This window comes from Geotrypetes seraphini, chromosome 14, assembly GCF_902459505.1.
Source record: "Geotrypetes seraphini chromosome 14, aGeoSer1.1, whole genome shotgun sequence".
Taxonomy (NCBI): domain Eukaryota; kingdom Metazoa; phylum Chordata; class Amphibia; order Gymnophiona; family Dermophiidae; genus Geotrypetes; species Geotrypetes seraphini.
Genome location: NC_047097.1, coordinates 71,724,095 through 71,742,178, shown reverse-complemented (window position 1 = coordinate 71,742,178; position 18,084 = coordinate 71,724,095). Strand labels below are relative to the sequence as shown.

Sequence of the window (18,084 nt, the reverse complement as noted above, 5' to 3'; positions counted from 1 at the left end):
TGGAATGAAATCAGGTGGTTGTGATATTTCTTGCTTTTGTAAGCTTCAACCGAGGGGAAAACAAAAAGGGCATATGATTTAATATTCTTGTGAGATGCAATAAAGAATCTGTCAGTTAAGTAAAGTGGGGTCTGACCAATTTAAAAACGATGCATGCCTCCACAGGGAGTCAATGCGACTCACGATAGAAAGGGGTCACAGGATTGGTCTACAGCCTGAAGAAGTAATATCTTACTGTAGTATTCTGGATCAATTTCAATCTGGTAATGTTTTTCTTGGTGGTAGCTAAATGAACAATATTACAAGAGCTCCTCAATCTCGCTCCCTGCACTCCATTCATCAGGCAAGTCTCTCTTAACTGTACTCTTTTCCTCTACTGTGAACTCCACACAATGGCCTAGATTCTCAAAAAAATGCATTAAAAAAAATGACGGGCTGCTATCCCAGCCGTTCTAGTAGTGATTTTTAAAAAGCGAGTCATTCTAAAAAAAAAAACCCAAAAAACGGTCATGCAAATGAGGTTGGCGGAGAGTGGCGAAGACTCGCTAAATTTGCATGTGCCCATCACTGGTGATAGTGATGGGCACATGCGCAGGATAAATGGAAAAAGAAAAAAACAAACCACAACACAATAAGTCTCTCCCACTGCCAACCAGCACCCCCCCCCCTGCAACGGGAGAGATACCCACTCTCCCGCTGCCAAGCAACCCCCCCCTGCCGCAGCAGGAGAGATATCCACTCTCTCTTACTGCCAAGTGAAACACCCCCCTCTGCAGCGGGAGAGCTATCCACTCTCTCCTGCTGCCACACAGCACCCCTCTGCCTCCAAACCCGGCACCCTCTTCCCCTTACCTTGATTTAGATGGCTGACTGGAGGGATGCCTACTCACTCTGGCCTGCTAGACCACTGCAGGAGGAGGGGGCGTTACTTGGCAGCAGGAGAGAGTGGGTATCTCTCCCACTGCTGGGCTTTTAAACAGTGCTGTAACTGTACTGGCACCCCTGGACCAGTCGCTGATTTTCATCATCAAAAGCTGACACCGCTCTTGAAGAATGGCTTGACAATTTTAAAGAATCCATCGGAGTGCTCTTTCAATGTTTGCAAGGCATTGTGGGAGACTGCTAGAAAACTCGCTAAAGACAGAGATAAGCCATTTTGGTAATCCGCCTTGAGAATCTGGCCCTATGTTCCTTCTCTGTTGCAGCACCCTATGTCAGTACATCAAGCTCCATTCCTAGCAGGATTCAAATCCAGGCTAAAGACCCACTTTAAGGTTGTTTTTTTTAACTCCCAACCCCTCACTTGTAAAGCACCCAAGCCTGAGAAATTTCCTAACCCCCTACTTGTCCTGTTTATTTGTTTGATTAGATTCTCAGCTCTTCTGAGCAGGGACCGTCTCTTGAATGTTTTCATGTACAGCCCTGCGTACGACTAGCAGCGCTATAGAAATAAGTAATGGTAGCATGCCCGTGATACTTTATCATAATTATCTAAGACACTTCTCAATTGTTGATGTATTTATTTACCGCTCAATCCAAAGTGTGTTCATGTTTATTTAAGATTTGATCTACCGCTTCCTGACCTAAGCGGTTTACAATATATCAAACTAAAATGAAATTAGGTACTTGAGAAAAACAACCCTATCTGTCCCAAAGGTTCACAACCTGATTAAAATAAAAATATGTAATACATTTCCAAGATCAAAAATCAAAGAAATAGAAAATACAAATAATGAAAGAAGATAAAAAAAATTAAAAATAAAACAACTTTAAGAGATAGAAAAATCTCTGAGTTGGCTTGATAGCAAGTGCTTGGCCGTGTGCAAATCATACATCACAGCAATATTTAAAAATATATATATTATACACGGAACACATCTGCTCAGAACTGAATAAATTATAATTATGTATTCTCGTTCAAACTAAACCCCCAAATGTCTGCTGAAAAATCAATGGATGTTTAAAGCACACTGAACCTCAAACTGGGCAGAACTAGCAATCGGTGCCAGTTCCAAATGCTTTATTACAGCTGAGCCATGTTCATTTTGACATTATTACAGCTATGCACCGATTCACAGCCTCTAAAGCCCAAGAAAAATGGAGTCACGTCCGTACCTACATACGAGCACATACAGATTAAAGCCGATTCGAGCTTTGCTTGTTATTTTGCACTGAAATGTACACTTCAATAGCCTGTTTTTCTTCTCAGGGCTCATCTCATCTCTAGCATTAATTTACGCAGAGTACGGAGAAAGCTTGTGCTGTCTGTCTAGATCCTGAATGGTCTGTGTTAACTTGGCTTCTCTTTCTCTCTTTTTCTTGGCAATGCTGCTAGTATAAGCTATCAGGTTTCCTCGAAGGAGCACTTTAAATGTTTCCCATCTCGCTGAAGAAGCGCAGTCCTCAGAAGGGTGGGGCTCAACGAAATCCTGCGGTGACTTTTGCCCCGCTTCTCTAAGACCAAACTGCCAAGGAGGGTTACAGAAAAAGTCTCCATGTATTAGGTAGAGAGATACCCTCTCCCTCTATGGCAGGGTGATATAAGACCCCTGAAGAAGACTTTTTGTCGAAACGCGGACCGTGTTGGGTCCTGTATCCCTAGCGGACTAGGTCCTTTAAGGCTCTTATGTGGATGATTTACTTTTATGTGGATGGAATTATTTTATGTGGATGATTTCAGTGGACCTTTGGAACTTTGATACTTTCAAATAAAGTCCATTTGGGAACATCGTCACTCCACAGAGTTTTTTTGGTTTTCTCTGGATTTTCTTCTTTGTGGATATTTTGGGGTCAATTCCTTTTGTTTTTAAGGTGATATAAGAAATCATGCACAGAAGTTAGCAAACAGATTTTTACAACGGAGATACCCTTATAAAAGAGACCATGCTATATAATTCATGGTATAATCAATCAACAACAAATAAAAAAGAACAGAGATCATTAGTATGTGTACTCCCATACTCAACCTAAAGCTCATTTGGTTCAACAAATTATATATATGTTTAGTGTACATCCTGAGTTACAAGAAATGCCAAAATTTGCTTACACTCGCCATAGTAATTTAGGTGAACTGTTTAAATCTCCCAAATATCCAATGGATGACCAACCTGGACCCTAGATACGGTCATTGTTCATTTTGCGATCTGGCATTACAAACCACGTTAGCATTCTGATTGCTCAACAGCAGGGGTAATATATTGCATAATCTACCCCTGAGGTTTATATTACATAGTCCAGACTCAAAGTCCAGTGAAAGTCAGAATATCGGAACATTTAAGTACCATCAGGACTAATAAAATGGAGGCATCGTTAACAGGGCAGTGGATTAAAAAAAAAAAAAGAGACATTTGATTACAGAGTTGTGGTTTGTTATTTTACTTAAAGCGCACATGCACTATGGCGGAGATCTATCACGTATACCGTTGTATAAGGAACAGAAGTTCATTTACCAATGGAGAATAGTTACTCCCTTGGGGCTCAACCATGAGACCGAATGGCCAATGCAATAAAAAGAAATAACCAAATCGAATGCAGACTGCAAATATATTTATAATAAAAAGAAGTAAATCAACCTATGTAGTGTAAGATCCGGTGAATGTTGGAAATGCTGCAGAGCTTGCCTGTCTCTCGCTATTGAAAACGTGACAGTGGAAACAGCACCTCCCACTGGCGGAGGACTCCTCCACACTGCTTGGAGGCAAGGCGTTTTAGGCCACAGGGCACCTTCAAAGGACAGGAAAACATCTTCAGCTGGCAGGGCTGGGTTTAAACAATGTTTGGACAAATTCCTAGAGTCATTAAGGTGGATTTGAGAAAGACACTGCGTGGAAGCGTGCTACTCTTTGGGATTCCAGAATCTTGCTGCCAGGCGTCTGTGCCATGGGTTGGTCACTCTTGGAAACGGGGAACCCTTTGCTCTGACCCAGTAGGGCAATTCTTATGTTCTTATGACAATTACACTCTTCACCAAAAATGCTTCAGCAGCAAAATCCTTCAGGTAGAGTTTGGAGCAGATAATAACTAATGTCCTGCTTTAATGAAATTAGATGCATTACCTTGCAATTTACGATATATAAAAAAAGAAGAAGATGAGAAGCTGTGATTATAGAAATTACAGGGCCACAGGGAAACTGAAAACCTAACGAACATTATGGGGAATGGCATTTTGCTTCATCCATCAGCCTCCCTAACTGTTAGCATAACCACTGCTTTGTTTTTATAATGTAACACGGTACAAATACATACAAGAGAGCCTGTTCTATGACACAATCTGAGCAAATAAGATTAACATGACTATGATTAAAAGCAGCTTCAAAAAGGTGAGCACTCAATGAGATTGGACTGTTGATAGCAGTGGCGTAGACACAGGTGGGCCTGGGCCCACCCAGTCTAGGCTCAGGCCCACCTAATATTTCAACTCCTTTCGTGCAGCTGGCAGGAATTCCCAAGCCTTGCCAGCCGAAAACCTCCTCCCTGCCCAAAGAGTGGCTGCCAGCACTGTCCCAGAGCCACCACTGCCAACCACAGGCCATGCTGCTCCCTCCCTCGCACATGTGCTTAGTTTTCACATTTGCACCAAACATAGCATGTGCGTGGAGAGGCTGGTGGCCAGCAGACAACCAACATGTAAACTCTTTTGGTGGGAAGGAAGTCTTCGGCTGGCAGGGCTTAAGGATCCCCACCAGCAAAGGTGTGCCATTTACTTAGAGGGGGGCACAGAAATTAAATTCGGGTTTGCACTGGGGGATTGAAATGAAATTTTTGGCCCGCCACTTTGCTCTCAGACCCACCCTAAATCGTCTGCCTGGCTACGCTACTGGTTGACAAAGAGGGATGTGGCAAGCCGTTTGGAACAGGCCATAGAGAAAGGGGCATATAAGAATAATTTGCTTGATTAGTAGAGGCTACAAGGAAGGCTGGAGGGAGAGGCATGAGGTTAGATAATGAGCTGCTGCGTAGAGGCCGATTAAGGCATCACTTGACCCAGGTCCCCTGGAAAGCATTGTAGCTCTTCTGAGCATAGCCATTCTCAGCCATCACCAGCACCCAAACCTGCACTGTCTGGCTTGCCATCCATAGTGCCTAAGGAACATCATATTCAAGTCCTGCCTACAAGTTATATGTTGCTTCTCATTCTTATGTCCCAGCTCTCCCTGTTGACTCACTGTTGATGTTAAGTATATTAAAATTCCTGAAACTTTGATCGGAATGTAAGGCTAAAGTGGCTAGGGCTCTTCAGCCTGGAGAAGAGACAGCTCAGGGTAGATACGATAGAGGTCTATAAAATACTGAGTGGAGCGAAACAAGTAGATGTGAATCGCTTGTTTACTCTTTCCAATAATACTAAGTCTAGGGGGCTACTAAGTGGTAGATTTAAAACAAACCAGAGAAAATGTTTCTTCCCTCGACATGTAATTAAACTCTGAAATTCATTGCCAGAGAATATTGTTAAAGCAGTTAGCATAGCAGGGTTTAAAAAAAAGGTTTGGCTAACTTCCTAAGTGAAAAGTCCAAAAGATGGACTTGGAGAAATCCATTGCTTCTTCCTAAAATAAGCAGCATAAAATCTGGGGTTTTTTTTCTGGGATCTTGCCAGGTACTTGTGACCTGGGTTGACCACTGTTGTAAACAGGATACTGGGCTTGATGAACCTTTTTCTATCCCAATATGGCAACTCTTATGTTCTTAAGCTCCACGGAGCAGGGACTGACTCTTATGCATCTGTACAGTTTCAAATACTGTAGAAATGGTAAGTATTAGAAGGTTGTGGCATGGATTAGCCACATATTTTGCCTTGGCAAAACTATTATCTTTATTTACACTTCATAGATTGCTAGAATGGCCTAGGAGGCTTCAAAGAGGTTTACATAATAAAACAATGCTCAAAATAAAAGTTACATGGATAAAATAAAGGGAGAAAAAAAGACAAGTGAGATTAGACAGATGCTAGTGGTTACTGGGTTCCAAACACTTGTGTAAACAGATGGGTTTTAAGGGTTTTCTTGGAAACTGGGAGGGTTGAAAGTTCTTGATATGTGATGGCAAATCATTCCAGAGCTTGGGGATTATGTAACGGAAGGCTGACTGCAGAGAAAGTAAATTCTCATCAGCAGAATGGAGGAAACAAGGGGGAGTATAATGAATGATCAACTTACTGAGGTAGGAAGGAGTGGAAGGAGATCTGATAGATGCTCCGTGGTTAAAGTCTGAAAGTAATCCATGCAGAAACCGGAAGCCAATATTCTGCTCAGTGGCATAGCAAGGGTGGGAGGTGCCCAAGGCGGTGGTGTCTCCCCTGCCCCCTGCTCTTGCACTGGCACTTTTTGGCTTAAATTCTTTTGTTTTATCACAGAAAAAAAAAAAGTATTTTATTTGTACGTGAATAAATTCATATATTTCTCTATTAAAATACAGTTCAGAGGAAAGGAGACAGTCTCTAATTTTACCAGTTTGGCTTGGTTACATTTTTGATGGGGAAATATACCCCTCTTTTAAATAACCATAGGACCATTTTTAGCGCTGGTGTGGCGGAAGCAGCTCTGATGCTCATAGGAATTCCATAAGCATTGGAGCTGTTACCACCGCGGCCAGCACTAAAAACCATGCTACAGTTTTATTTTTTTTTTAAAAGGAGGGGGGGGGGGGAATAATCAATATTTAAATCAAGAAAAATGTAAAATCTATTGTTACACCTCATTATTTTCTCACTGGTTGCCATTTGGGGGCTGGAATAGCAGAAAGCAAAATGCTCCCTAGAAGGAAACGTTTAGTTAGTAGCAATGTATCGGATCAGACGGAGCCATCCCTGAACTGCCTTACCTTGTCACCTTCTTCCACATCACAGATTTTCTGAAGCGTCGCTGGGTTGTAGGTTGGGAACTTTTTCTTGCTGGTGGAACTGTGCCATTCATTGTTAATAAAGATCTGAAGATTGAGAAGAGGAGAGGGTGTAAAGTCAGCAGGGAATTCCAGCTAAACAGACTCCAAATGTTCCTACGATGTCTGCTTTGTGACATTCATAGTTAGGGGCTGGTCATTGGAGAATTGCTAATCTAATCTTTGATTTTTTTTATACTGATTCATCCTAACAGGAGGCTTCGATTCAATGAACAAAATAGTAATAAAAATTATACAGGAGATTAGAACAGAAACTACAGTGTTACCTCGGAATCCGAAGGCCCCAGAACGTGAACAATTTAGAATCCAAACTTTTTTTTAAAAAAATTAAATTTTGCCCCGGAATCCAAACGCTGCTTTGGAATCCGAATGTACGGGAACTGCAAGCGTTGCTCAGCCCAAAGCTTCCCCTCTGACGCAGCTTCCTGTTTCCACCAGGGAGGGAAGCTTTGGGCTGAGCAACCCTTGCAACTCCCGTTGCCGTTCTTGCTGCCTCCGCCAGGGAGGCTCGATCTTGCTGAGATTGTGGGACCAAGGAACAGATTCATTCAGTTTCTATTATTTTCAATGGGAAAAATTGTCTTGGAACTCGAACGGGGTTCTGGAACAGATTAAGTTCGGATTCCGAGGTACCACTGTATATCTTTTAGGCCAGAATTTTATCTTTTATGATTGATTATTAGTACAAAGTCGACGTGGGCAGGAAGTTGGTGGCTGCTCACACGGAAGTTAAAAAGGTACAGGGAAGGGGCGCATGTGTGTGGCGGGGGTGGGGCGCCGCTCATCCTCGCTATGCCACTGAATGATGTCACAGGATATTACCTTGTCTCAAGTGATTGGGAAACTACTTAAAATCCTGCTTCTCCACTTGAGTTTGATTCCACAGAGGATTAGAAAACATGAACAACCTAATTTGTCTTGATATCTCTGCTTCCATTTATTATTGTTTTCTTTTACTTTTTCTTACTCTCTCCTCCTCATTTCTGTTACAGTAATTTGTATTGTTTTTACATATTGTTTCATGGATGACACTTTACTTATTTAGTATACATTGCTATATCACATTTTTGTTGTCTTACTTAGATTCATGCTTGCTGGTATTTTTTTGGATGCCAATATTAGTTACAAGGTACATTTTTGTTTTAGTTCTGCGTTGTTAATTGCTAGAGCATTCTTTCATATCCTTAAAATATGTTTGCTCGCTCCATTGTTTGATGTACCTCAAATTCACTGTGTTTTTGCTATGTTCATCCATATTCTGTATTTTTGTAAAACTTTAATAAACAAACCTTGACTAAAAAAAGAAAACACGAACGGACAAGACACTAAAATGAGGGCAGATCCAATCTCGATTCGCCCGATTCATTGCATTCTGGGTAAATCCAGACCCTGTTGCATGACTAAGGAAAACTGTTGAAAGACTAGGTGCCAGTTTTGAGTTAAGAAGTTTTCCTTTAGCTTCTCTGCTTGTGTCTGGCTGTTACAGGGGGTTATAGATGGAAGGTATTACATTAGTGATTTCTATTCCGCCTTTACCTTGCAGTTCAGTTGTTGTGAAAATAAGAGATACACATTGTTAGATATTAAGAAGTACTTAAGGAATAGGTTGAACATTTTCTAATTTGCTAAGGAGTAGTTGGAATTGCAGGTGTTTGGAACATGTTTGGTTGTGTTATATTGGTTTTACATATTTTTTTTTTTTGAAGAGTAGGGTTTTTGTTTCTTTTTTGAAGGTTTTGTAGTCTGTGGTCAAAGTCAGCAGATTGATGGTATGTAGTGGGTAGATGGGTTCAGTACTTTGATGAAGAATGTGATTGATTGATTGATACAGTCTTTTTGGAATAGTGATTAATCAAATGATGACAAAAAGGCAGAATGTTATTCCCCCTCCCTTCCGAATGAAACCTAGCAAGAAGGTGCAATTGTGCAAAAGTGTCTCATCCATCCTACTCACAGAAACCTAATGTTGCAAGAGAGATCAGGCCGTCTTTGTTACAAGGTAACCACAGGAATTAAGCAGCTAATGCAAATCTCTTCACAGCAGACCTCTCAGATGTAGCAGGAGTGTATTTGGCCAGCTCATGGCTCAGCTATCACAGTCAAGTGTGGTGGTTAATAGCCGTGATGGCTAGGGAAGGGCAAAATGATAAATGCAATGGGAAAAGCTTGTTTCGGTTCAAAAGGAAAACCAAATACAGCAAAATGACATTTGCATCTTTTTCTTTTGTTTATGGTAGTTGATTTCGAGGTGTGCTCAAGCTTTGAGCCTGTACGTTCACTCTGAGCCTTCAGTTTCCATTTTGTATGAAGGGTTTGTGTTTATTTGAACAAAAGATCTAGGAAAGTAAGCATCACCCGGTACAGACAGGAATTATCACAGGGATCTGCTTTGTCAGCGTCTTCAACGGGGAAAAGTTTCTCAGGAACTGCAACTAAGCTTCAGACAACGCTGCCGATGTTCGGGGTTTGTTGCCTTATAAGCTTCAGATGAAGATATCTCAGAGAAACTGACGCTATGATGCTCGGTGGAGAGGTGAACCTGTCATCCCTGATGATCCTGTGAAGATGCAGATGTTATTTTAGGTTCTCATTTGCTATTTCAGGAACTGATAGGGTATGATATTTTATTTTATTTTTTTAGGGATAGGGACGTATATACTACCTTTTTTGTAGTTTTTACAATCACATTCAAAGTGGCTTTTACATACAGGTACTTCATGCATTTTCCCTATCTCTCCAGGTGGGCTCACAATCTATCTAATGTATCTGGGGCAGTAGAGGATTAACCCCTTCTTTTACTAAGGCGTGCTAGCTGATTTAGCGTGCACTAAACGCCACCATGGTCTACAGAATATAATGGACGCCTTAGTAAAAGGACCCCTATGTGACTTGCCCAGGGTCACAAGGGGCAGCAGGGGTTTGAACCCACAACCTCAGGGTGCGGAGTCCTTAGGACTTGATTGTAACTCAGAGTTCTAGGCGCATCGGGAGCAGGGCAGAGCATTCAGCGTGCCAGCCTGCACAAAAAAATGCTTTTGTGGTTTTGTAAAGTTACTTTTTTTTTGGGTATGAGCCATTTAGATTATAAATTGTAAAAATCAAGGTTGTGCAAGAGGAAAGATTCCCTCTTACAGTATCAGAATTTCTGAAGGCGAAAACTTCTTGGGCTGCCAGCCGGGTTCAAGCCCAGCAAAAGGGTTTGAAAAGCCTCCATTAGAGGCGCCTAAGTCTTTCTCCACCCCTACTTTGGCGTTAGATGCTATGAAGATAGTTATCTCCCAATTACATTTTTTTTTCCAATTATAAGCTTATTAAAGCTCATTACTGAAGCCAACTTACTAATTAACCCCCCTCCCTTTTTACTAAGCCGTGGTAGAGGTTTCTACCCTGGACCGGCGCACTAAATGCGCTGACGCTGGTCCAACGCTCATTAAATTCCTTTGCGCATTGGAGCATTTAGTGCTCTGGGTCATGGTAGAAGCCTCTGCCACGGCTTAGTAAAAAGGGTGGTGTGGGGGATGGGGTGGAAGTTAGACAACCAACTTTAGGCACCTTTATAGTATTTTTCCCACGGTGTCTATGACTATGGTTTAAACGTTTGGGAGAAATCCATATTTCAAAGGTTTGTGTGTGTGTATTCAAGACAAGAAGTTTCTGTTGTACCGAGGAGCCTCTGTCTATCTGTTCACAAAAGGTCAAGAGGTGTAGAAATGTTTACAGTAACAGCATAACACGTGCTCCCCCCAAAAATAAAAACAGCAAAACATTTAGCCCAGCTCCTCAATCCTGCCAGACAGAGAAAATCCAGTACTAATTACAAACACTCAAAACCAGAAGAGGGAGCAACGAGATGGAGTATGAGCTATTTATTTAGTGGGGTTTATTGACTGCCTTTTCAGTGATTTACACGTGAAATAGAAATCAGGAACTTTTGGGTATTTCTCCCTATCTGTCCTGGCTGGGGTGCCTGGGGCAATGGGGGATTGGGGGGCTTGCCCAGGATCATGGGGAGCAGGCTGGGATTGAACGTACAACGCTGGGGTGCTGAGGCAGGATCCCTAACCACTAGGCCACTGCCTTCCCCATTTGTGGGGCTCTCAGGACAGGGAAACCCAGATACGACCCTAGAAAATGAACACAAATCTATCGAGCCTTCATCACAGTTCTTTCTTCATCTGTTGGGCAGACTGGATGGACCATTCGGGTCTTTATCTGCCGTCATCTACTATGTTACTATGTTACTAAGGATCCTCTGTGCTCATCCCAGGCTTTACCCTTCACTCCACTAAGGATCCTCTGCCCATTTTACCCCCCCCCCCAACACCTCCATCATCTGACTGTCCTATATATCCTTGAAGAAATGCTTCCGCTCCTGATCTTCCACCACACTCCAGCCCCTGAAGTCTTATCGTATGACTTCTGGATGTCACCCTTATAGCTCATGAGCTTCTGCATTGGGTCCAGCAACATAGGGAAGGTAATGGGGTGCCAACGTGCTCCATCCCCCATTCTTATGTACTGTACCCCTCACAAACTAAACACAAAGGAGTAGATTCAGGAATATTTGCCAAAAATATGGGCGCTAAGTACCGGTTCCATAAAGAGTCCAAAATGTTGCAATGTGACCTTGGCCCTTTCAACCAGGACCGCTGGCTCCCAATACAACAACGTAATATCTTCAAACAACTAGTATTAGCGTTTCAACGTTTCCACGTCATGACACCTGACTATGTAGCGAAGAAACTCCCAATATACCACTCTCAGTGGTCCCTCCGTTCGCAATGGGAACTCAGACTTGCCAACCCTCCAGCAAACGGCCTCCACCAGGAGACAGCCCAAAAGCGGTCACACTCCTATAGCATCCCTAAATTATGGAATCAACTCCCTCCTGACATTAGGGCAATTGATAACCTACTGACCTTCCGGAAAGCAGTAAAGACACTTCTTTTCATGGACCGGATCAACGGACCTTACCTCAGAACACCTGAGCCTGCCGACCAGTTCTTCCACCGTTCACTGCAGATATGTTACGTTCAAACATTTTATTACAGGAATAGAGTAAAAATACGTATAAATTATACAGAAAGATATTCTTTACAAATAATAAATAATTCACAAATGTTAAAATTCTAATCCATATATTATATAAAATTCTATCATTACTTCAAACATTTTATATAATAAACCAAAATCCCCCTTATCCATTCCCCCCCATTTCCTCCCTTCCATCCCATAATCAATTCCCCCTCCCCGGATGAAAGCTGACAAAAATAAAGAACTGGAATGTAATTTAAACCACCTTAGCTTCAACGTAAATCACTGAGAATTAAACTTTTTGCTCTAGGTGAAAGGTTTTGAATATACGGATTTGAAACCTCCATAAAAAGATGACTTTTTCTAGACGATCGCCTAACCTCCCAAATCTCAAACAAAAGTAAACGATGCAACTGGTTCCTCCAATACCAGAAACTTGGAGATACATTTATTCCCAATCATACACACCTTCTGAAATAAAAGACATTTCCTTTGACCAAATACCCCACAACAGGACAACCCCATAAAGAACCCAAATATAATAGGAGGGCAGACCAGAATGACTTGAAGGACACAACCAAAAAGCATGAGTTAATGTGCCAAGATCCTTATCACATTTGATACAAATTGGGGAATTTACCAAACCCACATGAAAAGCTTGAATTTGGGAAAACTCTATAAGAACATTCCCTCCAAACAGATCCCGTAATAACTTTTGGTATTCTATTAATAGCTTGAGTAAAATCAAAGAAGTGAAATCTGAATTCCCAGCTGCAGATATGTTAATACCCATTCGTGACTCTAGATTCTGCAAAGCACATTCTCTATACGTTGTAAGTTCTTGATCTATTGACTCTGTAACGGACGTATCTCTGTTCCTGAAAACTTTGTGCATGGATCCTTGTAACCCATTTTGGGCTCCTGGGAGGACGGGCTATGAAAAGGAATCAATAAATAATGACACAACTGAAGTTATAAACTAAAATGTTTGTCGGCATACACTCACCTAATTATAGCCGCAAGCACTTAAGCCGGGTCTAACGTTGGCAGTTGTGGGCACAAGTTACATTCAACGGCAAGACCTGCCCCAACCCATCCATGTGAACCTCCTTTGTTGTTCTTTATGGTTTATTAACTTATATCCCCTCTACGCAGGCATCAACACAACATTAACCCATAAACTGCAACTAATCCAAAACGCAGCGATTGGTTCACGTGCTGAAAATACGTCTAATCTCCAGAAATCTCAAAACAGTCACTACTTGAATACACTTCAAGACCTCCTGCACGCTCTTCCACATCCTACTCTGCCTTGCCACCCATAAATCTATTCCTAGTAGAGCACTAAACCCTGCGAGTCTCACACGCTCCTCAAGACAATGGAAAAAGCTCTATGCAGAGACTCATTCAACTCTAGACCTGACTTCTCTCTCCTCTTCTTTTGGAACTCCGTATCTATATCCGTACCGATATTCAATAGCTGTTTCGTCTACTTGAGCTCTTTCTTGTATTACCTTACCATAATCGTATTTGACTCTGACCTAAGTTACTTATGCATGTATCCTCCCCTCTTACGTACGGTCTTCTATTTAACTCCTGTTAACCGTGTCGAACTTCATGGTAGAGAATGACACAGTGGCGGTTTACCCGCGGCCACCGCATTTTAGCCGCGGGTCACCCGCCGAAAACAGGGAAGAAAACTAGCAGTCGCTACGGCGACGGGGACAAGGCCATTCACCACCCGCGGGGCGGTAAATGGGTCTTGTCCCCGCAGTGAGGCATGAAGGATCGCGCGGTCCCCGCAGCTCACACCCGCCTGCCCAATCGATTCTAGTGTTTAGCCAGCTCTCTCCCTTCTCCTCACCTTAGTTTGTAGAATTTCTTTTTCGGCAACCCGCACGCTATCAGAGAGCCGCGCACCCGCTGCTGCTCAGTTTCGAATCGATCTTCTGCTCTGACGCAACCGGAAACAGGAAGTTGCAGCAGAGCAGAAGATTGAACACTGAGCAGCCGCGCGTGTGCGGCTCTTTGGGAAAGCGTGCAGGTCGCTGAAAAAGAAAGCCTGCAAACTAAGGTGAGGAGAAGGGAGAGAGCTGGCTAAACACTAGAATCGATTGGGCAGGCGGGTGGGGGCTGCGAGGACCGTGCGATCACCCGTGTTCCCGGCTCAAACTGTAAGGAGGGAGTGAAAGGGAAAAGGATTCTGGGCCAAGGGGATGAAAACGGAAAATGGATGCAGCGGGGACGGTGACGGGGCAGTGAATGGGATGGCAGTGGCGGTGACGGGGCGGTGAAAGGGATGGCGGTGACGGTGACGGGGCGGTGAAGGAAACGGCGGTGACGGGGCGGTGCAGAGGATGGTGGGCCGGTGACGGGGACAGATTTTTTCCCCGTGTCATTCTCTACTTCATGGTATACTGCGGTATACAAATAAAAATTTATGTTATTTCATTTCGAAACATACATAAAATCAACACACCTAAAATAATCAACACAACTAACATACAATCCAAAAACATCACATAAAATTTTCTGATTGTAACTACAGCATAAAATATGACCTCTCTATAAATGTAAAATCAATTACAACCCAACTATTTCATTTGATAAAATAGGTGACGTTTCAATCGTTTTTGGGTTTTTTTTAAACATCCTTTCATTTTCCTGATTTCTAACATATAATGGAATTTTATTCCATTCCTCAGGTGCTATACATGAGAAGACCCCAGCTCTTACAGCTCTTTCTCCAAGTCCATCTTTTGGACGTTTCACTTAGGAAGTTAGCCAAACCTTTTTTAAACCCTGCTATGCTAACTGCTTTTACAACATTCTATGGCAATGAATTTCAGAGTTTAATTACATGTCGAGGGAAGAAACATTTTCTCTGGTTTGTTTTAAATCTACCACTTAATAGCTCCATCGCATGCCCCCTAGACTTAGTATTATTGGAAAGAGTAAACAAGCGATTCACATCTACTTGTATGTATTGACAAATCTTGTAGGTATTGACAAATCAGGATGAGCTGCAGACCGTAATTTTGGTCATGAAAGGTGAGGAATAATGCTGTCCACCAAATATTTGGGCGATAGACCTTTCAAACTCAAATAGATAAGATTCTAATCCTAGATTCCATATTTAACCAATAAAGCTTAAGTTTATGCTTATTTACTTCCTCATGGTCCACCTTGAACAGAAATCTCAGTAAGCTTCTAATGAACTATCCCACAACAAAAGGCCTCAAATACAAACATATTTTCAACGCTGTTTATGTACGTTGAAACAGAAATGGAACAACATCCCCAATAGCTATCAAATCTGAACTGAACTACCTTGCATTCTGAAAATAATCAAAGACTTATCTCTTTAACACCATATTCAACACAGAAAATGACCCTTGAGCCTTCAAAATGCCTTGCTACCTCAATGATGCATACAGGGTAAGCAGAGACAACACAAGGTTTACACCCTGTCCTCTACCGATTTTATGCATTTTTAAAGCATAAATATGATACAAATTCTGAACAACTCTTAAAACTCATTTGAAGGATGTTTTCCTTGGCAGAGAGAAGTGCTCAGTTGTCCACTCTCCATGTTCTCATTGCTAGGTAAGTAAACCTGCCACTTTCTCCGAAAATAAAACCGGACTTTCAGATCCCTGGGGTATCCTTAAACATACCGTACTGGTGCTGAATATAAAGAGGAAAACTACGTTTCCTGTAAAATGTTAGCCATTATACAATCTGCAACTGTTGGCCAAGTAATGAATTCAAGTATGAATGCTCTTATTACTCCAGCCCTCACTTATCAATTTCGGAAAGATTTTAAAACTTATCTATTTAAACAATACAATATTTAATAGATTTCAAAATTATTATGATGGTCGGGTTTTTATTATTTTTATGGAGTAAGGTTTAAAGTTGCTTATCTATTTTAGTATAAATAATCTGTATTGTGCATATTTCATTTTCAATAAGTTAGGGTTGTATTTTGCTAGTCAGTATCTTTTATTGAATTGTGTTATTTCCTTTTATAAGACATTGTTATTTGGATCTATATTTTAATTACTTGATGTAATTACTGTTGTGTAAACCACCAAGAACTGATGGTTTGGCGGTATATAAAAATAAACTATTATTAATATTTCTGTTCCCGAACATCACTTTTAATAAGTAATATGAGGGCAGCTTGAAAATTTGACAAAACCTATTTTTCCAACAGGATGAAAAAAAACTGGACACTCCAGGTCGCAATGGAGACTTATGTTGAGAAATAGAACTGTTTGGGGGGTTTTTTGGTTGGTTTTTTTTTTTACTAAACTTTTCAAACCACCCTTGTATATATTTGATTTTTGCTTTCAGATTACTACAAAATCATAGTAGAATAATTTTTCGCATCTTTTTGCTGGTACCAGAACAAAATGCAATAAAAATGACCCTATGCAGGGGACTTCAATTCCAGGCCAAGTTCTTCCAAAAGAACTTAATGCCCCACTGTCATATCCCCTAGTGCTCAGCCTGCAAGCTCTTTCTTTGTGTCCAGGAAGGCTCTTCCGTCTGCCTTGAGGCACCTACCTTGCTGCACTTCACATCCAGGTTTTGGATGGGGTGAGGTAGGGGAGAAAGCCCATTTGGGGTCCCCCCATTCGCACTGGCCATGACGGTGCTCTCTCTCTCTCTTCTGCACACTCACTCCCCTGCACAGTCTTTCTGCATCTGTGCTTCAGTGGCAGCCACTCGGTCTCTCGCGCGCGCACTCCCTCCCAGCCGCAGCCCCCTTGCCGCGCTCCGCCTTTAAAAGGCCAGCGCGCGGACGCGCCGCTGATTGGGTGCGGAGGCGGCAAAGCCCCGCCCACAGAGTGAGAGCGAGCGCTTGGCTTCTTCTCGTCAGCCCCAGGGCGGGGCTCCCGGACGTCGTCCCAGTGACGCTCCTCCTCCTCAGCCCCCGACCTTTAGTCATGACTCAAGTAGACCTTAACTATTTGATAGCAAAGCAACAAAAGCGTCTAAACGTACATCATTCCCAATGCTCTGAAGCAGTGGCACCCGAGGCCCATCACTTTTGGACACCCCTCCCTCCCTCTATATGAAAAATATGATTTTTAGTAACAATCCACATACCCCACAACAAGAGTGTACCTAGGAAAAGGCAGCATCTTAAACAATGCAATGAGCAGTGGCGTACCAAGGGGGGAATGGGGGGGGAAGTCCAACCCGGGTGCACGGCTTGGGGGGGTACACAGCCAGCCAGGTCTCGGTCCTCCTGCCCTTCCTTTCCCCCGGCCGCGCCACTGCAATCTTACCTCCCCCCGCCAATAAGTTTTTCCAACATCAATTCTGACTTCTTGTCGGCAGAGGAAGGTAAGATTGCAGGCGCGGGCCGGGGGAAAGGAAGGGGAGAGGCGCTTTTTTTTTCCGCGGCAGGGAGGGAAGGATGTAGGCAGGCAAGCTGGCTGGCTTTAGAGCAGCAGGGAGGGAGGGAGATAGGTAGGCAGGCAGGCAGGCTGTCTTTGAGGGTGAATAAAATCTGGAAGGTAGTGGGGGGAAATAAGGAGGCACTGAGGGCACTAAGGACACGGGAAGGGGGCACTGGGGGCATTATGGACACAGGAAGGAGGCACTGGGGGCACTATGGACATAGGAAGGAGGCACTGGGGGCACCATGGACACGGGACGGAGGCACTGGGGGCACCATGGACACAGGACGGAGGCACTGGGAGCACCATGGACACGGGACGGAGGCACTGGGGGCACCATGGACATGGGACGGAGGCACTGGGGGCACTATGGACACAGGAAGGAGGCACTGGGGGCACCATGGACACAGGAAGGAAGCACTGGGGGCACCATGGACATGGGACGGAGGCACTGGGGGCACTAAGGACACGGGAAGGAGGCACTGGGGGCACTAAGGACATGGGAAGGAAGGAGGGAGGGAATAGAAGGGACAATTGTTGGGCCTGAGTGCAGAAAGAAAGAAATGAAAGAAAGGATACAAAGTCAATTAATAGATGTCCCCTTTTGATGAAAAAAAATAAATGGTCACGTTACCTCTGACTTACTTTCTCTGCAGCAGAGTTGGCAGCCACACTGAGGTGCAGGATGGTCCCGCGATGACTCGTCTGCTGGCTCTGCTCCGGAAGAAGTAAGTTACGT

At 43.0% G+C, this 18,084-nt stretch overlaps 1 protein-coding gene across 1 annotated transcript in view; it reads right to left on the bottom strand.

Annotated features, from left to right (window-relative positions):
• The window catches only part of ALDH1A3 (aldehyde dehydrogenase 1 family member A3), a 43,162-nt gene extending 26,474 nt beyond the window's left edge, over nt 1-16,688 (bottom strand). The window contains exons 1-2 of the mRNA XM_033920176.1: nt 16,504-16,688; nt 6,820-6,924 (exon numbers count right to left, since the gene is read on the bottom strand). Of these exons, the coding sequence (XP_033776067.1) occupies nt 6,820-6,924; nt 16,504-16,587 (189 nt within the window). The 5' untranslated portion in view covers nt 16,588-16,688. The remainder of the gene's footprint in view (nt 1-6,819; nt 6,925-16,503) is intronic.
• Between the last annotated feature and the right edge of the window lie 1,396 nt (nt 16,689-18,084).